Below are 25,076 nucleotides of genomic sequence, written 5' to 3'. Positions count from 1 at the left end.
GTGTTTAAGGTACTTACATCCGCTGTGGTGCTTTATAGGTTCGGTTCCCTCATGTTGCATGATGGTGAGCTCTAGCCGAGGCCTGAAACTGGCGATCAGCGCCCGAAGCCTCTCTTCTCCATCTACTCCATACTGAACCATCCATCTCCTGGATCTATCATGATTTGAATTTGTCTTCCATTTTTGACTTCTTCCTAGAGAAGCACCAAGCACAATTATGATCGGTGCGACAAGGCGCTGGTTCCAGCGCAATCGCAAAGGTCTTGCAATCGGGGCTGGGGTGATAGGAGCTGGCTACTTAGCCGGACAATATGTGCTATCCAAGATCTCCGAGGCGCGGGAACGCATGAGCAGCGATCGGATTGCTCGCGAAAAGTCAGTTTCCCTTGTTTTTAATGACTGATATCTCTCTGCTGGCAAGCACGCGGGCTTGTAGCGCGTGCAACCCCGACCAGAATACCCCGAACCGGAATTGCTGACCGGTGACAATAGCCTGCGCCGACGATTCGAACAAAATCAGACCGATTGCACATATACCGTCCTTGCCTTGCTACCGACTGCCGCCGAAAATATTATTGATGCTCTTCCAGTTGAGGAGTTGACCAAGGAGCTGCAGCAGAAGCGAGCGGAGAGGTTGGCTCGGCTGAATGCAGGGGAGGCGACTGGGTCAGATCTGAGCTCGGTATCCCCAAGTCTGCCGGACGATGATCGGAGGAGCCTCTCCAGTTTCCAGAGTGAGGGATATGTGCACGCAAGCCAGGTGGGGGACTCTTCACTGAACTCGGACGGACAACCTCGGCCCAAACGGAACAAGACACAGCTGTGGAACGAGGTGAAGATTACCTGTGAGTCTTTATCTCGGCCCATCATGGAACCCTATCTGTCAGAAACTAATGCTTCCCAGCTGTCACTCGGTCTTTTACTATGGTCTACACCCTCTCCTTGCTCACTATCTTCACTCACATCCAACTCAACCTGCTCGGCCGTCGTAACTACCTATCTAGCGTGATCTCTCTTGCCACACCACCTGCCAACGCCTCGACGATTAGTCTGGAAGACCATGATGATGAACTCACACAAACATTGGGCGATGACTTCGAGACCAACCGACGCTACCTCGCCTTCAGTTGGTGGCTGCTTCATCGCGGGTGGAAAGACCTGATGGGGAGAGTACAAACTGCCGTAGAGGAAGTGTTTGGACCTTTGAATCCACGTGAGGATATCAGTTTGGCCAAGCTCTCTGAGTTGACCTTGCAGATCCGAAAGAAGGTGGAAGGCAGCACCGAGGAAGAGCGACGATCTCAAAAATGGCTTTCTTGCTTGCTTCCCCCAGCCGAGGAAGAGGAACATGTCTTACGCGAGTCAGGCGTGGAAGGTGTAGCTGACCCGACCTCGTCTGAGACAGCGTCGAAGCTGCGGCATCTCTTGGATGAGACAGCTGATTTGATCGACTCGCCCTCTTTCTCCCTCGTCCTTACACTTCTTAACAACGAGGGATTCTCAACTCTTATCGATCAAAGATGTGCCGCCGATGCCTTCAAGGCGCCCACCTCCGCACCGGAGACTGCTCTGCAGTCCTTCGATTCAATTGCCACTGTTGTGCCCCTGGCTGCCAACTCTGAGCGCAAGACAAAGCTTGCCAATCTTCTAGCTGTCATGACTCGCCAAGCACACGTGATTGGCAATGGTGCCCACCCACCAAATGAGTATCTGGTCGCTATGGACCAGAACGTGCGTGAGCTCGAGGCATTCTCTGCCGTAGTCTATAGCTCGAACTTTGACCTCGAGCTTCTTGGTGCCAAGAACAAAGAACTACCGACCAGGGAGACAGATCTGGTCGATACCGAACCTGCTTCATCATCTTTCTCCCAAGTGGTGGTTGAGAAGGAAGTTGAAGCTGATTTGAAGAAGGAGGAGATCATTGAGCCACAGTCAAGCAGTGCCTTACCCGAAGAATCTGTCTTACTCGAGGGACCGCCCTTCACTGAGCCTGAGGCTTTGGCCGATTCGGCCTTCGAAGAGGCTTGGGGCAAGGCCACGGATGATGGGAGCATCTCCCCAACAGAAGAAGAAATTCAGCCAATACCCTAAGACAATGAAGTAATCTTCAACCTTGGTGGCGACTTGTGCGATTCTCTCTATCAGCTTACACTCTTGTTTTTCGCACATCGCTCTGGATCTAAATTCTATGTCTGCATATAGTATCTTTGCGATAGAATTGAGTTACGCTAGTGATATATGCCAATTGAATTATCTATTCATAACCACTGTCTCTTAGATATTCCTATTATCATAACATACATACATACAATATAAACACTGATGCTTTTGCTTCGATGAATTAGGTATCAAGCGGGTCATGAACACGCTACAGCTTAGCGAGGTGATTGTACGATAGATCCATTTTATACTCCAGACCAAAGTAGACTAGTGTGGGTGGAGCGGCGGGGAACTTGCGCTTGGACGCATATAAGGATACAACTTCATGTGAAATTGTGACTGCAAATAGAAACGTTGGAAAGCGAAGATATGAACTGGATATCCGCTATATCCACTAGTCTCAGACTATGAAATGTGACATGCAGATGGAGTAGATTTTGTGTCTATAAAGAATACTAGCTTATACTAGTGTATATCAAAACTTGTTTTCCTTTTCCCCCTTTCCCCTGTAAAGATTTCCGTCTTCGGCTCAAATATTATATCAGGCACAATATGTTCCTTTGGTTCTTTTATACAAACACGGATACACTGAAACATTTTGACGTCACGATTATATATATTTTTTTTCCTGTAATGTCCAAGGCTCCGAGGTCCACCAATGAGCTAATACAGCCCACTTATGTGGCGCAGTTATCTTTTTGAAATTTATTGTATTGAACTTTGTATATGGAAATACATATGTATTGACGTAGCGCTTTCAACGCCGTTTTTAACCGTGATCTTATGCCTTCCAAGTGTCAGTCCAATCATGCACCAATACCGTATACGGCTCTAGGAGAATCAGAGCTAGTGCCTGACGAGTACACCGTATTCGTACTCAGAATGGGAATCTATACTATTCCCGGCTATTCTGAGGGCAAATCCTCTCTCTCGCAGGGATGTACCTACATACCCAAGTATACCCCGCATTGTGCATAGGTCAACAAAGGCCAATGATCAGCCTGCTGTCAGGTCCCCGGCTCCTACGGAGGATTATATGCCTGATAATTGAATCTAGGGCTTGTGAACATGCATATAGAAGCTAAAACATCTCATATGTGCGAGATATTGCCGTTATATTCGGCGCGTATGTCTTCATAGCACATACTCTGTATATTCTAGTTAGCGTGTATGATCAAGTGTCCAAGCAAGCATTTGAGCAAGAATATGGCACACGTGGCAGTCCCCACTCAGATGATCCTTGTGCTTACCAAAGAGGGCTTGAAAATCAATATATCCCTCAACCAAGGAGAGCCAAGTGCATCTTCATATCAGTTAAGTGAATCTAACGATATAGATATTGCATTGGGCCGTATCGAATCTGCACCTGCATTATGCACTTCTCGCGCCAGTTTCAATAAATTACCGCCAACTTGAAGTCGCTCGGAGTCTCGGATGCTGGCTGCAATGCATTATTACCGAATTCTCACCTAACTCGGAAGCTAACGTGGACGTTGAGATACCTGACTTCAGGCCCTTGGCATGGGAAGAGACGTAGGCACTGTGGATTGGCATTGTTGGTAGCGTATCTGTGTGTGCATTGGGCTTACGAGCGACTGGATGGTGGAGCTAATTGTTGGCTGCAGCCCCTTTTCCGAAGTGTACGTCTGTTAGAAGAGTGTGGAGGTCCACGACTCGGATCATCATACCATACGTTTTCCCAGACGAGCCGTTATCTTCGGTGAGAATAACCAAGCATTCTGCGCGAATATAACCGTGTCGCTTTCAAGAATTCACGTGCTCAGCGGGAGGCGAATCTGTAGGATTGGTATATCGATGTTGCATTGATCCACAAGAGAAAGCTAACTGACAGCCAATTATGAAAAGAAGAACAATGACATTTGAACATGAGAGCTGGAGAGAGACAACAATTTGAAACATATTTGAACTCTGAACCTTGAAATGTAACCGTACACCGTACGAGTAAGTTTCACCCAGCCTCAGCTGTGGCTGAGTTAAGTACCCCACCCGCTAAATTGTGTGGGAAAGTACTTCCTCCGCTGGGTTCCGTATCGTCCAATCAAATTTGCTCAACCAAGGAACGGCCGGTCAAAGTCCTCAAGTTTCCCCCGATCTGCCCTGCCTCCCCTTAAGACCTGCCCATCCCAACCCTTCCTCCTCATTCGACATTTATTAGACTTCAGGGCCGTTGCTTTGTGTCTTTGTAATCTCTCATTCTCACCACAGTCACGAAGAGAGCCTACCCATTGAGTTGCAGGACTTCGTGTGTGCGCTCCTACCCCCATCACCCTCGCCTCAACACTACCCCGAGGATCAGCCCGAGGATCAGCCCATTGCACGTCGACAACGCCCTAATCTCACTTCATATTTTAAGGCCTCCCCTCTCAGCCTTCCGCTTAAGAACCCCCAAAGCGGATTGTGGCGGCTGCATACTGCAGCGGGCGCTGAGGCCGCATTATCTTCCTATCCGTCAGCCGCGCGCATCAGAAACGCAGCATTCAAAGTCATTATCACGAAGCAGGATTTGACATTCTGTAATAAACCCCAGCGCACTCACGAGCAAACCGACCTCCCAGAACAACGGCCCCGCACATTGGGATTTTAAGCCCGACATACCATTCCACCCAAGATGACCGACTTTCGAATGCCCCTCCACCAAGGGCCTCCTGCCCGGAAGCCCCTCTCTGGTGCCCAGCATGGGTATGGTGGATATCAGCCCTACGATTCTCCGCGGCCCCAAATTGCGTCCCACCTAGCGAGCCCCCAGACCACGCACAGTCGGACTCGAACCACATCATCCAACGTGTTGCCCTATTCAGGCGGTTCTCAACACTACCACGGCGCTCCTCCACCTCCTCCTATCCCCCAAACTATGACTCTTCCTCATCACCCACCCTCTCGACGCATGTCTAGTACCACTACCTCGACCTCATCTACTGGCCACCACCCCGCGCCACACGCGGGGCAAGGTGTTTCTGACATTCGGCGAACTGCCTCGTCTCGCTCTGCCAACTCTCAGCTTGGATATGTGGCCCTCATGCGGCGGCAAAAGGCTACCGTGTGGTGTGACCGGGCACAGCCTGAAGACGCCAGAGCGCGCGAACAAGCCCTGCGGGACAAGAAGAGAGCGTACCTTGAAGTTCATGGCTCAGGCTCTGGCCGAGCAGGAACCTTGGGTAGTGGCAAGATCCGACATGGTCCTAAGGGAGCTTCCGAGTTCTCGCCCTCAAACCTAGTGGGCGCCAAGGTCCCTGTGCGATTGAGTGCGAACGAGGTCTGCGATGTGGATGATGATCGCAGCAGTGATGGTGGCCAGATTCACAGACGGACCGGTAGCGGGCGCAGCTCTCTGGGAAGCACCCACCGTTATCCAAGTGGATACTCGCGGACTCAAGGAACGATGGGCAGCAACAGCACGCCTCCGAACGAGAAAACCGACCTTCCAGAAGTGTGTGAAAATACACCTGCGGAGATTCGGGAAGAAGAAAAGAGCCGACTGTCATCTCTCCAAAAAGATGATTTCGTGACCACACACAGCAGCGAGCAAGAGCAAGAAGACTTAGTTGGTGAAATGCAGGCTCCGAGCGCCGCCACTACCGCAGCCGAGAAGGCCAAAAAGGCAGCCGAGTTGCGACGAAGAGGCAGTGTAGATGAACGAACTACTACCATGACCAATGTGCGACTTTTCGTCGCAAATCCTGATTCGGACAGCGATTGAGGCCCTCGTTTTCATACAGCATCTGCCACCTCTTATCTCCTTCATTTTCTTCCTCATACCCCCCCCCCCCCCCCCCCCCCCTTCTTCTATCTTTTATGATTTCTACATGATCTCTCTTACCGCCTCATCAATTGCACATAATACCTATCTCGCTGCAACTCCACGCCTGGCGCTCCATTCGGCGAATCTTGATGGTTTAGACCAATGTGTTCTCCTACTTTGTCTATATCTTTGCACGTTTGCTGTCTTATTTGCCCCTTTTTATTTAAAGCGCCGCATGTCTCACTTTCTCCGGGCTTCCTTCTTTCTTGCTGTATATCCTCGATGGCTGCTGGTCTCCATAGATTGGCTCTCTGGGTTGTCTGCATCTTTCTGTGGCTGCATACGGGGCCATTTTGGCGTTGCTTATTTGTCTTAGCTTCTCTTAATACAGAGATAGTAATTTCAACCCTATCATTATCTCAATTCCTCTTGCTTTCTAGGATAACTTCCGTGGAGTAGTATACGGCTTCTTGTTGTAGTCTTGTTGGCGTTGTATAGGGTAGTGCAAGGTAATTGAATCCAAGTACAGTAATAACAGACATGGGCAACCTGCAAATTTCAAGTACAAAACATCATGCTCATTTCTATTGACCCTAGAAGTCCAATGAGGCCATAAATTGTACAACCTCCGGAGTCGGCACATATAGTTGTTACATAAGCACACACGTGCTTGTTATCGGTCGCGAGGCGCGAAACAATTAACGCGTCCCGGTGTTGGCCCACTGTCACTGTTCTACTCTGTACGTTCATTAAACATTGAACTCGATGGTCTGTGATACAAGACCACCTATATAATTTGAGTGACGTCTACTATTTGCCTCTCTAGGTCGCACCTTCCCTTGATTGACACGACCTAAACCACCTATGAACGGAAGTCGCGATCCATCACACGACAGCGTATACCCGTTGCCCCTTCCCTCACCCACCTACACTCTTGAGACTTGAGGCTCTTAATTAGCTCTTTCCAACCTCACTGGAGTCAATGGTCACCACCACATCTCTATCGCCAATGCAGTCGACCCCGTCCTTTCCTGCATCACCCTCATCCGGTCCACGAAAACGCTCAATACATGAGGTCGATGATGCACACACGCCCTCGCCAAGTGCGAAGCGACCATTGACCCTATTCGCCGATGAAAATCAGGAAAATCACGATACATCTCTCCACTGCCAGTCCAACGACACTACTTTCCCATCAGTTCACTTCAAGCGTAATCTTCCACCTCCCCCTCGGTCGAAATCGTGATGAGAAAGACACGTAAACAAGACGAAGATTGCCCTGGTGCTGGGCTATTAAAGTTCCCAGGCACCAATGCAGCTTCTAATACTGAGCCTGATACCCCGGCCTCCAAGAAACGCAAGGTAGTCTCTGCTGGCACAGATTCCAAGCAACAAGAAAAAGAAGCCAAAGAGCGCCAGAGGGCCGAGGAGAAGGCGAAGAGGGAGGAGGAGAAAGTGAAGAGAGAGGAGGACAAAGCCAAGAGAGAAGAAGAGAGGCGCCTCAAGGCAGAAGAGAAAAAGAAGCGCGACGCCGAGCGCGACGAGGAGAAACGGCAGAGAGAGGAAGAAAAGCGGAAGAAGGATGCTCAACGTGAAGAGGAACGCAAGCAGCGTGACGAAAAGAAGAAAGCAAAGGAAGATGAAAAGGCCGCCAAGGAAGAAGAGAAACGCAAAAAGGACGAGGAGAAGGAGAAGAAGACCCGAGTAAGTGGTATCCACAATCGTCCTAACAGGAAGATGGATGCCTGATATACTGACCGATTCAGTCACAACTGAAATTAAACTCCTTCTTTGCCAAACCACAGGTACCTTCCGCTTCATCGGGACAGGTTATCACCGCTCCGTCGCCTAAAAAGCCATCTGCTACAGTCGATCTCTCTCACGAAACCCGCAGTGTGCAGTCAGACTATGAGCGAGAGTTTCCAGCTTTCTTTTTACAATCTCATACAATTGTGGCACCTCCCCATCGGTTTGAGCGTGACCCCGAAGCCCTCAAGCACGTACGCGAAACGATCGATACATGTCTACGCAACGAAGACCCCGTCCAAACACATCCCTTCCGCCCATCAGAAGTCTTCCAGATAATCCCCTTCCATCGTGGGCGCCAGCCAACGACCTCTGTCAGGGACATACTATTCCAACAACAAAGATCTGACGATTCAGCTCAGCCTACTCAAAGCCAGAGCGGAATACGACCTCCGAGGCCAGAAGAACTTCTACGCAAGGTTACGATGAAGTCTCTCAAGTTTGGCGAGGACATCCGCCCTCCCTATCAGGGAACCTATACTCGTTGCGTGTCCGAGTTATCCGCCAGAAGACTTGCACGAAATCCCTATCACCGAGGGTTGCCAGATACTGACTACGATTATGATTCCGAGGCGGAGTGGGAAGAACCCGAAGAAGGCGAAGAGCTGGACTCTGAAGAAGAAGATGAAGGCAGCGATGAGGGCGAAGATGATTTGGAAGGTTTCCTGGATGACGAAGACGATGCCCTTGCCGAGGGCAAACGTCGTCTTATTGTTGGCGATTTAGAGCCTGTCTCTACTGGGATTAAGTGGGCTGCCAATGGAGTTGAGCGTGAAATGGAAGTATATCGGATGGAAACTATATCCGATGCGGTCAAGTTCCCTATCGACCCCTTCTCAACTGCATATTGGGAGAAACCTAAGCCTGTGGTTAAGCCTATGGAAGTACCTGCGAAAGCGCGACCTGTGACGGCCTTAGATGGCTTCCTTGTTCCTGCAGTCCCTGGAACAGTGGCTTTACCTCCCACGTCGAAAGCCAAACAAGCGAAACGGCCGTTCCCACCGGACCAACTCGCAGAATTCAAGGAAGCAGTTGAAGGTAGTGATCTGAGTAAGATTGGATTAGTCGAGATCTTAAAGAAAAGGTTGGTTCCCGCAATGTCCGCTTCTACCGAAGCATCTGCTGATCCAGAGGTATCCAGATTCCCCAAGGTGTCCAAGGATACACTCAAAGCCACCCTTGATCAGGTTGCTGCTCGGGTTGGACAAAAAGAAGTTGATAAGAAATGGGTCTGTCGGTGATATTAAGATGGAGTTCCCCCATATGAGTACCTATGAACGGAGTTTTGGGTGTACCTATGCATTTGTAATGCCATTATGAACGATTCACTTAATTGTGATCAAACATATTTACATTTTTTCTTATTTAGAAGTCGGGGTATCCCGGGTTAGCTGCATGAAATAAATGCCAGTTGTGCGCGTGTCGTAGGACGGATGTATAGCCATGTAATATCCTTGCATGTGAGAATGTTGCCACTGTCCATGACAGCTAGATATTCAGATCTTATGCCTTTGAAAATGATTTAATAGGATCCATAATGTAGATATGTCTTACATATGTGTATAATAGTATGACACGATACGTAAAGAGGGAGTACACGTCTATAGAATCTGAGGGGCGCATGAGGGGCGCATGGACACCTCATTCCTGCACTGCCAACGCATCGTCTCGTTGTACTCGGTACTTGTTCATAGCCCTTTAAAAACAAGCCACTCATAAGTCTTCTCTACTTGGCGTTTAGCACTTTTGTAGTCTGCAACTGTCCGTTTCGAGTCTTTGGATTCCTTTTGCTCTATTCCTTAATAATCTTTTTTTTTCCTCTCGTTTTATACTCCGGGTTTCATTAGTTATTTTTACTTTGATTTTATAACCCCCAACTCCCCTCTCTCATTTTTCCCCTTTCCTCTCCTCTCTTCCCGCCTTTTCTTCCCACCTGGGCACACATTCATCCTGGAAACCAACTATTCATCCCACCGAGTGCATCGTCACTCTAACAACCTTTTCTCTTCAGAATGCGATAGGAATTCGTCGGTTAGGGGGGGTTTGCGACTGTCTGTCGCTAATGGCAAGATGCTAGAACACGAGGATCATTATTCGCCCTCTTTGCCTTCTGCAACAAGTACGTCATTTATATTTCTTTTGCGCTTTTTTCCCTTTCCTATATGGGCTGGCACAGTGGAAGAGGGGTGGTCCTATCTCCGTTATACACCAGAAGTCCCTCATGATTGCAGCCCAATCTGACCAGCCTCAGCCGAGCAAATAATATCTGCTTTCCCCAATGTTAATACACCATGTGACTTATCGCATCGGGCGCAAGATCCCGCATCTGTGCCTTTGCCTGCTTCCATCCCGGGATCGCCAGCCATGTCGCCTGCACTTGAAGATCCGAACGTGGGGCTAGGTGAGTTGGGTGGCTCGGGCCGTACCAGTCCCGCGGTAGAAGCCACTCCTTCCAATGGACAAAATCCGGGGCCCACGGCAACTTCTATACCTGTGCCAGTGGAAAATGTACCTCAAGTTTCATTCGAGGATTTTGCCACTCGTTATCACCAGAACCAGCGCAAGCAGGCCCAAAGGAAACGACTCGAGAAGCGCCTGCGTGCTACCAAGGTATCCATTGGCGTTTCTGCACGCATGGTTCGTGTCGGACTGACTGCACAGCGAGGTCTCGTCGAAGCTCTCCGCCATGATGACAAGGCCAGTTTCGTTGCCCTCTACCATACACTTCAAGATCTCCAGGAATCATGCTCTTCGCCTGCTCCGAACGATGGCCAGACGGACTCCGTAGATGGGGAGCCATCCTTGGGAACTGACATTGGCCGTTTCCCGGATTTCCTTCATCAGCTGAGCCCTCAGTCTCGGACAGACTTTTTGGAAATTTTGCGGCTGGTCCGCTCTGATCCCCAGTTTTTGGTCGACCGGTTACAAAGCCTGTCTGCCTCCCAATTGGCTGCTTTTACTTCTTCTGCCACTGCTTTGGATACCAATGATTCTGCGTTCCCTTCTACTTCCCGGGCTCGAGCCCAGACTTTCATAAACAGGAGCCAGGCTCAATCCGCGGCCTTCAAGGACAACGCATATGCCTTTGAGAGGACTGACCCACTATCTATCCTTCTTTTTAACGTTTTTGCCGCTCCCTTGGACCCTGAGTCACCTGAATCCCGCTTGCGTACGGAAGTATGGTCCTCCGTCTGCGCTCAACTAATCTCCGACGGAAGTAGTAGATACAATCCTCTTATCGGCCAGATCCTTTCTTCTTGGACCACCGGCAGCACTTGGAAAGCCCGTCCCAAATTCGAACTTTACCTGATGGACATTTTACAAACCGGTGCTTTTCTCCTAGAGCCTATAGCCACTCCACCCGGACTGGATTTTGCCATGGATTCCCTAGACCCCATGCGAACCGATGTTGCAGAGGAATTCTTTGCTTCTGCCGTGGATGACTTGTTCCGTGTACTCGATGACCCGGATGCCGGCTTTCCTCATGCCGTTCTACAGTTTGCAAAGGCCGTTTTGCGGAAGCTGGATAACCCCGAATCCCGCAGTCGCTTCTTGGAATTCTTGTTCCTACAATGGTTCTTCCCGAAGTTCCTTCACCGCGCTTTGACCTATCCTGAGGTATATAAGCCTCTAACCCTTGGTGAACTTGCGAAGCTGACGCTGATCTGCTATTGATGTGATAGACCCACGGTCTGCTCCTAGACTTCCATATCAGAAAAGATGCCCGCGAGAAATTGTTGAACCAGGTTGGGCACCGTGCCTACGCTCAAGTCTTCGCTGTTTTGCGTTCAATGTACGTCATCCCAGCTTGAACTATCTGCAAATTTCGACATTGTTGCTGATCTCTTGAAGGCATCATTTCTCAATCCCTCGTCCGATGATCAAGAGCCGTGTCGACAACATGCTTTCTCGGTTCCATACCATGACGCCGCCTGAGGTATCGGTTGACCCCTCTATTCCATCTTCACAGGCACCACTTCCTCATCAACGAAAGTCTACTTCAACCTTCCTGATGATGTCAACTTTGGATGTTCTCACACTCCTAGACGCTCTTTTTTCTTGTTCGCATTCCTCACCCGCTTCTGCAGGAGTTCGATCTTGGCCATCCAGTCCGCCACCCTCTGTCAACCTTCGGCCAGACTCACTTGCAGATTCTGGATTCGCTCGTTTCAAGCATGACACAAGTTCAAATCCTACATCCAATAATGGTTCCATATTCTCAGTGGAAACAAATTCCATTTTAACACCGGAAAATAACCTTTCTGAAAAGGCTGCTCGCATTCGATTCGAGCTAACTGATTTAGATCATCCTAATGAGCGGCTGAGCTTAGAGCACCCCTCAGACGAGCATTGGACTATCTTCTCAGTTGCAGCAGACGGCCATGGCTTAACTTGGAGCATCCTCCCTGATAGTAGATATGAAACATCCAAAAGCCCGATAATTGAAAGTGAGGATGACGCGCATGACACGCACTCCATGGCGTTGGGACTGGAGGAAAATCATGAAGCATTACAGACAGCGATCGTTCGACTTGTCAAGGAGAACTGCATTCAAGAAGCGGATGACTATGAGTTCCTTTCCCAGAATACTACGCAGCGAGCTGCCATGTCCTTGAAGCAGCGGTTCAACGAAGCGATGTTCTGCTGCCATCATGATTCTGATTTTGTTGGTGCACACTACTGGTGGAATGCTTCACAGCAGCTCGGGCAGCGGGGAACTCCCAGCTCATCGAAGACCACAGACGATTCATGGATCTTGAGCCCCATGTATGAGAATTACAGTCGCTCATTGACCCAATCACGAACTGTCATTGAGCGTTGCGAGAGTGACTTTGTGACTCTCGATCACAGTCTCCGTCGACTCCAAACTCAAGTCAAAGACATGACGGCCACATTTTGTAAGATCCGAGACAAGATGTGGTACATGAACGATGTCAAGAACTCCATAAGATATGAGGAGGCTAAACATGTGGCTATGGCTTTGAAAACGATGATCTACTCAGCCCGACTCTTCAATCAGTTCCCCGAAGAACAACGTTCTCGTTATGGTGCAAAATCCTTGGGTAGCTCCTTGTTCCAGAAGCCCGAAGTTCAAGTTATGAACATGATGAAGGCACCCAGTAGTCAGGGTGGACCTAATAAGCTGTCTGACGAGCAAGTTGAGCTGACTCGGAAATGGCTGTCGCACAATGGAATCGACAATTTCTGCAAGGGAGAAGAAAGAATCCATCGATTCTGTTATGAGGTCCGAATGAGCATCAACAAACTAGTGGGTGAAACAATGGCCGAGACACCGGTATTGTGGGCAAGTGAGCTGTTCCAGAGGGAACGCTCGAAGTTTGAAAGTTATGGCTCTCGCACCTTCCCAGGGATGTCCATGCCTAGCACTCCTCGACCCTCAACGACTACAAGCGAGGAGACAAATTCTGCTTCCCAATTCTATGGCGCCAATATGCCTATACCGGACCCTATGTCCCGTCTTTCTCAAGATACCCCATCATTGGGTCGCAGGCCCTCCATCCAAAGCATAATCTCTGATAAATGGAGACCTCAGCGTGACTTGCCTTCAATTGACATGTCCTCTCTCGGAGGCTCGCCTGGTCGTGCTGCTTCAACGTCTACTGGTGACACCTACAGTACATTCTGGTCTGCGCCCCAGCGGCACCCTATGTATGCCGCAAGTGCGTCAAGCGTGTACTCGCGACCACCATCTATGTTCAGTGAGACGGCAACCCACCAACCCCGTCGTGTTGAACGCAAAACACAGGGAAAGACGGTGTTCATTGACGGCTTGAGACAGACTTTGACTAGTCTGCTTTTGAGTGATTTGGGCTCTCCAGTATGGAGTTGTGGTAGCGAAACCGACGCCTGGTTCACCAATGCACTGAACCAGAAACGCATTCAGGTGGAAATGCGTCGTCGAGCTGCTGTTCAGAAATTCTACGTCGATTATGAAGAGCGCTCCAAGCATCTTGGTCAGCAACGTGGTTCATTGAAAGGTCGCCGGAGCAGGTCTCTCGGCAACCTCCGTGTATCTCAACACAAAGCTCCTCATGTGGAGACCTCGTCGGAAATACCGCAAGCATGTTTGGAATCGGATGAGCAGTCGGCCTTTTCATACAAGGCAGTCTTCCATCGACTGATCGAAGTGTTCTCGCGTCATGGAAATCCATTTGTTAAGCTCAACGCGCTACGGGACCTGCGCTCGTTGGTAATTGCGTCGCTCATTTCGCCACAAGATGCCAATTCCCCTACTACTCTTAGCTCTTCTCCTGGAGAAGGGATGCGGAGCAGTCCTCAATTCCATCGGGCTAGTCGCCACAGTTTCTCAGAGGTGCGGCCCAACAACCTACCACAGATGGACCAAGTGCTACCTTCTTCTTCCCCTCCCGAGTCAGTCACATGTGGCTCCCGACGGTCTGACTACTCCACTCCATCGGAAGCCCAAATCGTAGCAGCCTTGCGCGATCTTATTCTAGAAGTGAAGCCGAAGACACTTTTTAGGGACTTGCAGTTTATCTCAGCATTCGTCCCAGGAGATCAGCTAAACAAGACGGACCGTGGGACAGCATTCCTCCAATTCGGTTTGGCTGCGCTAAGCCTCAAAGAAGAGATTTGCCACAGCATGGTCGAGATCGCCGACCGGATCGTCTTCCAGGAGCTCTCCCATCGCCATCCCCCCTTCGCTTCAGACTTCCAATCCCGCCCCGGCCATGCTATCCAAGATGCAGCCGGGATGTGGATCATCACTGCTAAAGAGGGCAACCCAGTCGCACAGCGCGAACTTGCAATCCTTTATCTGACGCACCCTGAGCTTCTCCCACGCGTCACTCTCCCTCTGACCCTCCCGCGGGATACCTTCAAGGCAGAGATGATGTACCGACGAGATAAGGACTCGAAATCGGACCCGCAGAGTATGTGTCTGGCACTGCACTGGATGCAGCTGTCGGCAAGTGGTGGTGATACTCTTGCTCGTAACAGACTTCGTGAGCGTGAGGAGTTTGACTCCATTGCATGAGAGACTTTTTTGGCTTGTCTGCTTTTCTAGTCTTGCTAGGGATTTCTTTTTTTTTCTTTTATCATTCTTTTCTTCGCTGGCTCGATTTTTTTTTCCTTTCCTCTTCTTCTTTCACTTTGACATTCTTTTGCTTATTTTCTACATCGTGATTATTACCTCGTCGCATATATATCCATATACCCCCGTTCGGGCGATCTAGTTGGGTGTTTTTAAGGCATTCGTGGACTTTGGGACTCTTGCCTCGGGTTTCTGTCTGGGCTTGACTCTGGAACATGACTGGCGTTCTTGAATACATTGAAAGACTGGGCATTTTGCCGTCTTGATCTCAGTTTAATCTTATATGTCCTTGTTCATTTACAAGTAATGCTCTTATTCCTCCATTTAGAGTTCAAATGTATTGCCTCTTTTGAAGATCAGGGACACAAGCGTCATGCATTGACAGTTCATGTCATTTCCAAGACCCGCGGACTACAGTATCAACCCTATAATATGACGTCCAACCTCCCTGCCCAGATATGCGGGAATCCATCCATGGATAGATCCATCTGATAAACGTTTACCTAAGCTGGATTTTGTGTCGGGTAGATGATCGGGCCGACGTCATCAACAAGACCCCCTCCACTTGACCATATATTTCTTCTTTTCTTTGCTTCTCGTGACTACCGTGAGCTGACTTTATCTATCTGAGTCAGGCTGATATTCGGTTGGTTTATCCGTTTCCACCCGCCCTACCAACCACATCAGGCGGTACTCAGCCTCTTTTTTTTTTTTCGCACGGATTGCAGCTGAGGAAAGCTCGAGGCCTATGATATAATAAAAATAAGACAGGCCATCCTTTTCATTTCTCTGATTCCCCCCTCGGAAATCAGACTTCTTATTACATCGTCCACTTGCAAATCGGGCGAACTCGGTCTTTCCTATCAATCATCCCACCATGACTACTGCACCACACATGCCGGCCAAGGCGCACAGCTCCGATGATGTGCACCATCGACCAAAAGGTGAGTCCTAACTATGTCAGCACGAAAAGGCGACCAAAAGCAACGATGGGATCTGACGAGTACGCTTTTGCACTAAACAGGCATCCTCAAGAACTCCAGCTCCTTCCAAGGCGTCCCCGCTCCGATGACAGCCGCCTCCCCGCTCTCCATTCCAGCCATCTTTGAACCAGAGGAGACCAAGGAACTCACTATCCAAAATACCCTGCAGAATGCAGGCCGTCGGCGATCCTCATCCACCAATCGCGCAGCCACTAATTCGCGTCGACAGTCGTTAGCCAGCGCCCATGACGAAAACGAACCCCGCCTCAAGTGGGATGAAGCAAACCTGTACCTTACCGAGCAGGAGAAGACGGCGAAGATGAAAATTGACGAGCCCAAGACTCCTTACGCCCCGCACTACGACCCCAGCGAAGACGATGAACAGATGCGCCTCGACGATGCAAGTGAAGCCCTAATCGATGCGCAGGGCATTGTCGTCGATGAACTGGACTCGGCTAAATCCACTCACCATCGGAAGGCTGTGTCAGAGGATGAAATTCCTGATTTGGAGCTCGGTGAACCCGAGGAATCCCTGCAGGACATTCCTTTCAACGATGCTCGTGTTTTCCGTGAACGTAGCATGAGCACGGACTCGCACAAGAGCGAGAAGCATGTTCATGTCGGTACGGAGGATGCAAATGGTGCCCATGCGCCTGCTCATGATCCTCTCTTGACGACTGAAGAGGCCCGCGCGAAGCACGCTCATTTCGAGCAGCAGCGCAAGAGGCACTATGAGATGAGGAATATCAAGGAGCTACTTGCGTATGTGGATCCTATTTCATCCCTAATACTTTGATTTCGTAAGCTAACTTCATATGTCTAGCCACCCTGAGGATTTGGATGAGGAAATGGAAGACAATGACGGATCAGAGCCTGGTCCCCCGTCGTCGATGCCTCATATGCCTGAGCGGTTCCGCAATAACGGACAATAGAGACACGCTGGCTTTTTGGTCTTTCCTGGTCTTTTTCTGTGACTTTGTATCCTTGGGTCTAGTTCTTCCCCCGATGGCGGTCCTTGTTGATTTCAGATTGCCCCACAACAGTCTCTCCTGTTTTCTATTCTGTCTCCTCTTCTTCTGTGTATATTCCCCCAGCGCTATCTTTTATTACTGCTCGTTTCCTAGTCTGGGTTTCCACTTGGCAAAGGATCTCTTCGCTTCAGAGCTCTATCCACTTGTGGCACTTCGACCCGCGGGAAATGAATCCATGATTTACGTTACTGGACCTTATATATAGGATTGTAGTACCATAGAATCGCGGCGCTCTCATTTATTGTCCAAATAAGGTTCGATGATCTGAATATCGTCTTTAGTCTTGTCCAACATTGATATAAAGATGAAAATAAGTATATTCATTGTGCTACTAGACAACCCTATGGTCTTTATACATAACACTACCAACCAATATTGTAATTCAAGAATGGCCCAGATCATAATTGGCATTCGGCCGGTATTCACTAGAGCTACTGGGCATCAATGCACGTCAGAGACGAGGTTCACATTGGTCGGAAGAGGGAAAAGCAATCATAATTAGATATGCAGCCGTGGTGTTCGGTACGGAGTACTCTTGTCTCATTGCTTGCTTGATTTTGGACAAATATAGGCGATGTCCCTCCCATGTCTTCTACTTTGGATACATATATTTCGCCTGAAATTTTTTGCTCAATCCCCACCTTTTCTCTTTTGTTTTGTTATATTATATTAATAACAACCCCTCGCAGCTGTCTAATCGATAAGTCAGGTATTCAACATGTTTCCTTTACCGGATGTTAAGAAACAGGTTTCATGGCGAACATGGGGATATCGCTGGCGCTCGTCCGATACATTTATTCTCAGTAGCATGTCTATGGCATTGTTTACAGGTTGGTGCATCAAACTATTGCAGTGGAGAAATTAGATCCTTTCTTACTGAAATTGCTTTCTCTAGATGAAATGCTCTTCGCTTTCATGGTCCCACTGCTCCCTTACATCTTCGAGAACCGCCTAGGGCTAGACACATCCCTCACCCAGCGATTAACATCCATATTTCTAGTTGAAGGCGCATTGATATCTATCGTCTCGAGTCCATTCATCGGGAATATAGCGGACAGAGCCAGCTCCAAGAAGACTCTACTACTGGTATTGCTGGTACTGACTCTGATTAGCGTATTATGTCTATCAATCACTACATCCTGTAAGTTTAATATACCCCAAATCGCACTACCCCCAATTGTACTAACTCATTCCCAGTGGCCTGGCTTTTCATCGGTCGCTTCTTTCAATGTATCGTCAGCAACGCATTATTTATCGTCGGCATGGCCACAATGGCCGAGAATATTGGGTCAGAACACATGGGCAAGATTGCAGGCTTGACCTCGACCCTAACTTCAGCTGGGACATGCTCTGGTCCTGTCATTGCTGGGTTTCTTTTTGGAACTGGAGGGTACTGGACAGCATGGGCTGGTGCGGCGCTGTTTCTCGTCGTGGATATAATTATGCGTCTGCTCATGATTGAAAAACAGCAGAAACGTCGTGACACTGCTTGTCGGGATTTAAATGGATCACCGTGCGCTGAAGAGAATAGGCACTCATCTGAAACGGAACCGCTTCTTGGTGGAGATATGTCATCGGCTACCGAGGAAATTGGCGGTTGGCGCTTCTACGTCTGCCTTTTCCGTCAGCCTCGCTTTATGGCGGGAATTGTTTGCTATTTTGTCTTTGCATTGTTTATTGCCAGCTTCGAGTCTACTATCGCGATGCGTGTCAGGTACGCTTTTGACTGGGGTGTCTTCCCGATCGGGCTTTTGTTCGCTTCTATCCAGGGCCCGGGCATGATCCTTGCTCCTCTTGTTGGGTCGTTGAAAGACCGTGTGGGATCGAGGGTTCCCACTACCATTGGATTTATCTCTCTTGCGCCTTTCCTGTGGGTTCTTGGAGTCGCCGGTGATGAGCGCTTTCCATGGGCTACTTTGGGGAATAGAGGGAAGATCATCTATGGCGTCTGCACGACTATGATTGGGTGTTTTATGTGCTTTCTCATGGGGGTTGGAACGATGGAAGCAACCAGTAAGTTTTGGATGTTGTTAGTAGAAGTCAGAGTACTGATGTGTTGTTTACAGGAACCGTTGATGAGTTGGAGGACTTATATCCTGGCATATTTGGTCCCTATGGAGGATATTCGCGTGCTGTTGCAGTCACAAATATGAGTTGGATGTCTGGTCTACTGGTGGGACCCATCTTAGCTGGATTTATGGTCGAGAGATTCGGGTATCTTGAGCTGCAGTGTGTACTCGGTAAGTTATATATCGCGGTAGTTTTCGTCCCATTCTAATGATATATAGCGGTCACTTCTTTGCTGGCTAGCGTCAACGCTGCCTTGAATCTCAGTTCAGCCAGTCCTCAAAAGGAAGAGTGTGATAGTGACTTTGGGACTGATGAGCCTTAACTGCTAATTGTCCAAGAAAATACAAGATTCTAGAAACAATAATATTTATTCAGATTGTTTGGCGAACACGTTCAATGTGTATCAAACCCCATTTACAAGACCTGACAGCTGTCAAAAACATATCACTACCTAACGCAGCTCCCAGTAATTGGACGCCACATTGTTGGCATCTGCACCTAGTCAATCCCGCCTTTTGGTCAATGTGCTTACGCATATGCAGGTTGAAGGTTTTCGTCACATATGCCTGCGTCTGTTTTCGAACAGGTGGCTTGGCTGAAGCTGACTGCATGGATATTTGCTACGTTTTGTACTCCACATGTTTACCAGTATCATTATTTGGATAGAATTTACTCCGTAGTTTGGGTATAATCGTCTCCCAAAGCAACCTTTTAAAGAGTGGCTTTTTTGGGTTACTACTTATCTCCCCAAAAGGAAGTGATCTATGATAGTGAACACAACTTTCTTTTATAAAGATTTACAGCCACCTATTGCAAGAAACTCTATGTCGACAAATTCCTTGACTCATATACGATATATATACACGGAGTATACCGAAGTTATCGAAACCAGCACTACTCCTCCATATTAACTCTGGGTATAGCTCCTTCGAGGGTAAATGTACAAAGAAAGCAAATATTTATCGAGATAAAAAGCAAATACAGTAACCTTGGAAGAAAATATAATGAGTCGGGATAGCAAATCAATTCTGGCGAATCTGACTACTCGCCAGCCATGTCAACCGTAGACAGTGGCACCCTTAATACCTTAGTTTGTATCCATTTCGTTCGTTAATCCTGTGTTGCATTCGCTTGGTTGTACGTATGATAAAATGAAGAATAACGAAAGCATACCACATGTAGTGGCCAAGCTACAACAAGCCTGAGAGGAAATCCACCCATAGAGAGACTAGACTCCCAAGAGCCTCGACACCCTGGTAAAAGTTATAGTATGTATCCTCTTTTCCCCTACTTCCCACTTCCATTTCTCTTTCTCTCTTCGTTCCCGTTTCTTCTCCCTACTCCAGTTCGTACACAGAACTTGCAACGCAATTTCATCTTATATATGTCTATTAGACGTTTAGAGCTCTATAACATAGGTATGCACCTAAAGATATTTAAAATAACTACTCCGTACCTATATTCTATATTTACCCTCTAAGGTCTAAAAATGAATGCAGTATAAATTATACTAGTGATCCCGCTAAGTGCTCGGTAATTATGGTGGTTATTGTTTTATAGCAGCACCGACGTGTCGGATGAATCAAGCGTCATCTTCACAGCCACTAGTACTGCATTTTCTGTATGATACTCTACATAAAGAAATGAACTAAACCTGTTTGACTCTGTAGGATTGCACAAGTGAAAGGTCGATCGCTTTCGTGTGACAACCTTGATACCTAGCTCTAGGGTTGCCGCTGTGTTTACTCACCTAGGAATATTTCTTACTCTACAATGTCCGTTTTATATCTCGATGATGGTTTATCAAAGAATAGTATATACCTAACTATATAGCTCTTTATAAATTGGGATATAAGAATCATAAGGATCCCTCTTTTGCTACTAACTATATCAACATATTTCCCATAGAGGCTTAGAACTTGATAAAGGGGCAAGAATTTAGGCCGGACTCTATAAAATTAAAGTAGTAAGCAAATCCGGGTAACTCTTAACTACTCCGTAGTTAATGTGAACATAGAAAACCAAAGACCACTAGGATCGATAGTCTCGTATTAGTCTTTTCAAAGTGGTACCGAAGGTGTGCTACAAAGTGGTATGTTGTATGTGGGATAGGAGTAATTGAGTCTGGGGCTAGTATGTATACTAAGGGGAAGGAAGAACACTCCGCTGTGATACCTCCACGGAGTACGGAGTACGGAGTACTTTGAAAACATATGCATATCTATGACAATTATTGAAGCTATTAAAAGCTACATATGTGAGCCATGCAATATGATAGGCTAGAAATCTTCAATGTTCCTAAGATACATATTCATACTCCGTAGATGTATCACATACAGTGAAAACTTCTAGCTTATAGCCTAACACTTTATGTGTTTCATCTAAATGATGCCAAATATAAATTCATTTGAAAAATCGAATCAAAATCAAGCCCCAAAAATTAAAAATAGATAGAAGGTGTGGATGTGACATGTTCACGGGTCGATCATGAAACAATAAAAAAGCCATGCCTGACAGGTGGGGGGATTGATAAGTGGCCCGATTATTGACAAGGCAACTGCCCCCCCCCCCCCTGTGAATTTAAAACCCCCTATTTCCTCTAATCTCAACACACCATCCATTCTAATCCCATCAACCATGCCGGCTGATCAGAATGCGCCTGTTGCGCTCGTTGCGCCCGTTGTGACTGAGAAGCGTGAGACCGTGGAAGCAGTCGATAAGCCCGTGGAAACTCCCGCGACTACTACCGAAAGCACCGAACAGACGGTAGCTAAAGACGAGTCCACCAGTGCCCCAGTTGAAGAAGTAGCTGCAACGGATGATGCCGCTGCCACCACTGCCACTGCAGAGTCCGAAGCAGCAAAGCCCGAAGAACCCAAGGTTGAGAAGCCAGCTTACCTGAGCAAGAACCCGGCGTTGAGCGAGTTGTTCGGCCGTCTGCCAACTATCCTCGAAAATACTGGTCACACTGAGATGTGGGGGGTGCCCCTCAAGGATAGCGATGACATTCCTACTGTCAATGTGTTGATCAAGTTCCTGCGCGCAAATGAAGGCAACGCCAAAGCCGCTGAGACCCAGCTCAGCTCAGCACTCCAGTGGCGCAAGGAAGTGAACCCGCTGGCACTGGCAGAGTCTGCGAAATACAGCGCAGCCAAATTTGGAGGTTTGGGATACCTGACGACCTACGAGGAGAACGGACGGCCCTTGGTGTTCACTTGGAATATCTATGGAGCGGTGAAGGATATCACTGCGACATTCTCGAATACTGATGAGTAAGAACCCAGCATGAAAACTCCTTTGCGGTTGAAATCAATTCTAACTGGTCATAGGTTCGTTCAATGGCGTGCCGCTCTCATGGAACTCGCCGTACAGGACCTGAAGATGAAGGATGCCACCGAGGTAATCGAGTACGACGGCGAGGATCCCTACCAGATGGTTCAAGTGCATGATTACATGAATGTCAAATTCTTCCGTATGGACCCGTCTGTCCGTGCCGCAACAAAGAAAGTCATCGAAGTGTTCGCTACAGCATACCCAGAGCTCCTGAGCGAGAAGTTCTTCGTCAACGTTCCTGCTATCATGGGCTGGATGTTCACCGCCATGAAGTTTATCCTGAGCCGGAACACCACGCGCAAGTTCCACCCGATCACCAACGGTGCCAATCTGGCTCGGGAATTCTCTCCTTCGATTGCTGCACAAATCCCCAAAGCTTATGGTGGCAAGGGTCCGGAGCTGAAGGAGAGTGCTAGGTTCATTCCGTTGGTTGAGGACAAGGAACAGGAGACTAAGGACAAGGGCAAGTCTGTCGAGGAGCCTACTGTTGCTGAGCCCGTTAAGGAGGAGGCATCGAAAGAAGAAACCCCCAAGGTGGAGGCTGTTAAGGAACCACAGGAGGAGACTGCTCAGGAGCCAGCCAAAGCAGATGTTCCCAAGGTTGAGTCTCTGAAGGAAGGACCTGCGAAGGATGGATCCCAATAGAACAATATTTGGCTGGTTCTGCCTGTTATGATACCCGGAGGAGTAGTGAATAACGCTCCCTGCTCTTGTGTACCTGGTTTCAGGTTATTGGTGTGCTCTCTCAAGATGCACTGTATTCTTAGTACCCTATGGTTATTCATATCTAATTTTATTATTCTCTATTTCTGGTTAAGATTGATTCATGTTTTGTGAGCGAAAGTACGGAGTGTATCTTCATGTGCGGAGTACATAGGCTATACCTATGTACATACTACTATGTACATACTAGGTAGGGCAGCTTATACGGGAAACTGCATAACCATTCGCGCAACTCTTATCGACAAGCTTTCATCTTCCAGGCGATGCTTGTTCACTTTATTCCTTCTATCCTTGAATTTGCCGCGTTGCATTCCGCATTTTAACACAATACTGGTTCAATAGAAAGGGCTGTTATTGTCTAATCTGTGGATCCGCTGGCGGTGGCCCCAGAATGAGACTCGCCTTCTAAGCCTCTACTGTCCCTCACCCTTCACCTGACTTTTGCGATAGCACCATTATTGTCTGAACCCAAATTTATCTCGATTTTCCCCTCACAAATCGCTTCATTCCAGACTACGACCTTCTACCATGTCTGTCTGGAACCCTGATAACATCCGTGATGTTGCCGAATCCGTCGGTATTCTCAACCTCAATAACGATGTGACCGAGAATCTCGCCCGGGACGTCGAATATCGAGTTGCGCAGGTGCTTGAGGAAGCCCTGAAATGTATGCGCCACTGTAAGCGCACGGTTCTTACCACTCAAGACATTGCGCTGGCCTTGCGAAACCTGGACGTGGAGCCATTGTATGGCTACGACTCCACCCGTCCGTTGAAGTTCGGCGAAGCCTCTCTAGGACCCGGCCAACCGCTGTTCTACGTTGAAGATGAGGAGGTTGACTTTGAGAAGCTGATCAATGCGCCTCTGCCAAAGGTTCCCCGCGAAGTCTCCTTCACTGGTGAGTGAATATCCTTCCTTGCTCAGACGTGTTGTCCAGCCACTAACGTCTGTTCTACCTAGCCCACTGGTTGGCTGTCGAAGGTGTGCAACCATCGATCCCTCAGAACCCAACCGCTGCCGATTCTCGCAATCTCGAACTGGTCTCGAAAGGTCCAAACGCCAACTCCACACTGGCGGCGATTAGTGGCACAGGTGATGTGGCTGTCAAGCCACTGGTCAAGCATGTGCTGTCAAGGGAACTTCAACTCTACTTCGAAAAGGTCTGTAGTGCCTTCCTGCACGAAACAAGCGAGGATTATCGTACCTCCGGGTATTCCAGCCTTCGTGAGGACCCAGGTCTGCACCAGCTGGTGCCATACTTTGTCCAGTTCATCGCCGAGAAGGTCACGCACAGTCTTAAGAATGTTTTCGTTCTCACTCAAGTGATGCACATGGCCGAGGCGCTGGTCCAAAATCAGTCACTTTACGTGGACCCTTATGTGAGCGGACTCTATTATCTTAGAAGAAGCATATTCAGACGCTAACTGCTAACTCCATCAGATTGCATCTCTCGTACCATCCATTCTTACTTGCCTCATTGGTCGACAACTTGGTGGACCTGCGGATCTTGTGGAATCATTCGCTCTGCGCGATATGGCCGCTTCTCTCCTCAGTCTCATTGCCAAAAAGTACTCCCATTCGTCTCACATGCTCAAGCCTCGACTTGTGCGCTCCTGTCTCAAGACCTTCCTCGACCCTTCAAAACCATTCGGTGCTCATTATGGTGCCATCATTGGACTGCAATCTGTCGGGGGCTCTGAAGTAATCCGAGTGCTCGTCATTCCCAATCTGCATGAATATACCAAACTTCTCAGCGATGGCTTGGATGATGCTGCCCGTCGGCCAGCTGCCGAGCGAGTTCTGAATGCTCTTGTCGCCGTGTTGGCCTCGCTGCGTGGTAGCCAACCGTTTTTGACCAATGGTCACACTGTCACAGACGACCTCCGCTCCAAACTAGTTGACAAGGTCGGGGATATCATTGCAACAAGGATTGTGGAGGCTGGCGAGGTGCAGTTAGCACATATCATTTTAGAATCATGAATGGCTTTCTGGGTTTTCTGCATGATATCTCTCGGGTTCTTTTGCAAATGAGGTCGCGATGATTTGTTCATGCGGCATGGCGTTATCTCGGGCGTTGGTTCGGGGGTTATGGATACCTAGGTAGATATATTCAGGCTCTGGATATGTTTTTTATA

At 48.5% G+C, this 25,076-nt stretch overlaps 9 protein-coding genes across 9 annotated transcripts; all 9 read left to right on the top strand.

Moving 5' to 3' along the window:
• Positions 1-217: 217 nt before the first annotated feature.
• Positions 218-2,091, top strand: N7479_005589 (peroxisomal biogenesis factor 3; the record flags this gene model as incomplete). Its single annotated transcript, XM_057253285.1, has 3 exons — positions 218-375; positions 493-845; positions 905-2,091. 3 exons carry the CDS (start codon positions 218-220, stop codon positions 2,089-2,091), a joined length of 1,698 nt encoding a protein of 565 aa, XP_057107147.1.
• A 2,698-nt stretch (positions 2,092-4,789) lies between these two features.
• On the top strand, positions 4,790-5,878 carry N7479_005588 (uncharacterized protein; the record flags this gene model as incomplete). The annotated part of the gene is made up of 1 exon (XM_057253284.1): positions 4,790-5,878. One exon carries the CDS (start codon positions 4,790-4,792, stop codon positions 5,876-5,878), a length of 1,089 nt encoding a protein of 362 aa, XP_057107146.1.
• A 1,024-nt stretch (positions 5,879-6,902) lies between these two features.
• Positions 6,903-8,967, top strand: N7479_005587 (putative chromatin assembly factor 1 subunit A; the record flags this gene model as incomplete). Its single annotated transcript, XM_057253283.1, has 3 exons — positions 6,903-7,131; positions 7,188-7,624; positions 7,687-8,967. 3 exons carry the CDS (start codon positions 6,903-6,905, stop codon positions 8,965-8,967), a joined length of 1,947 nt encoding a protein of 648 aa, XP_057107145.1.
• Positions 8,968-10,090: 1,123 nt separating this feature from the next.
• On the top strand, positions 10,091-14,744 carry N7479_005586 (uncharacterized protein; the record flags this gene model as incomplete). The annotated part of the gene is made up of 3 exons (XM_057253282.1): positions 10,091-11,344; positions 11,410-11,519; positions 11,579-14,744. 3 exons carry the CDS (start codon positions 10,091-10,093, stop codon positions 14,742-14,744), a joined length of 4,530 nt encoding a protein of 1,509 aa, XP_057107144.1.
• Positions 14,745-15,678: 934 nt separating this feature from the next.
• On the top strand, positions 15,679-16,716 carry N7479_005585 (PP1-complex regulatory subunit GLC8; the record flags this gene model as incomplete). Its single annotated transcript, XM_057253281.1, has 3 exons — positions 15,679-15,745; positions 15,826-16,546; positions 16,608-16,716. The coding sequence occupies 3 exons, from the start codon at positions 15,679-15,681 to the stop codon at positions 16,714-16,716; spliced, it is 897 nt and encodes a 298-aa protein (XP_057107143.1).
• An 817-nt stretch (positions 16,717-17,533) lies between these two features.
• On the top strand, positions 17,534-19,207 carry N7479_005584 (uncharacterized protein; the record flags this gene model as incomplete). Its single annotated transcript, XM_057253280.1, has 5 exons — positions 17,534-17,645; positions 17,711-17,956; positions 18,013-18,828; positions 18,882-19,055; positions 19,104-19,207. 5 exons carry the CDS (start codon positions 17,534-17,536, stop codon positions 19,205-19,207), a joined length of 1,452 nt encoding a protein of 483 aa, XP_057107142.1.
• Positions 19,208-21,522: 2,315 nt separating this feature from the next.
• Positions 21,523-22,863, top strand: sfh5 (CRAL/TRIO domain protein; the record flags this gene model as incomplete). The annotated part of the gene is made up of 2 exons (XM_057253279.1): positions 21,523-22,157; positions 22,215-22,863. 2 exons carry the CDS (start codon positions 21,523-21,525, stop codon positions 22,861-22,863), a joined length of 1,284 nt encoding a protein of 427 aa, XP_057107141.1.
• A 27-nt stretch (positions 22,864-22,890) lies between these two features.
• Positions 22,891-23,283, top strand: N7479_005582 (uncharacterized protein; the record flags this gene model as incomplete). The annotated part of the gene is made up of 2 exons (XM_057253278.1): positions 22,891-22,994; positions 23,202-23,283. 2 exons carry the CDS (start codon positions 22,891-22,893, stop codon positions 23,281-23,283), a joined length of 186 nt encoding a protein of 61 aa, XP_057107140.1.
• A 186-nt stretch (positions 23,284-23,469) lies between these two features.
• On the top strand, positions 23,470-24,921 carry N7479_005581 (TATA-binding protein-associated factor TAF6; the record flags this gene model as incomplete). Its single annotated transcript, XM_057253277.1, has 3 exons — positions 23,470-23,839; positions 23,902-24,320; positions 24,382-24,921. 3 exons carry the CDS (start codon positions 23,470-23,472, stop codon positions 24,919-24,921), a joined length of 1,329 nt encoding a protein of 442 aa, XP_057107139.1.
• Positions 24,922-25,076: the final 155 nt, after the last annotated feature.

This window comes from Penicillium vulpinum, assembly GCF_028829585.1.
Source record: "Penicillium vulpinum strain IBT 29486 chromosome Unknown utg000003l_segment0_segment0, whole genome shotgun sequence".
Lineage (NCBI taxonomy): Eukaryota > Fungi > Ascomycota > Eurotiomycetes > Eurotiales > Aspergillaceae > Penicillium > Penicillium vulpinum.
Note: the sequence above shows the minus strand (reverse complement) of the source record. Positions and strands in the feature narration are given on the sequence as shown.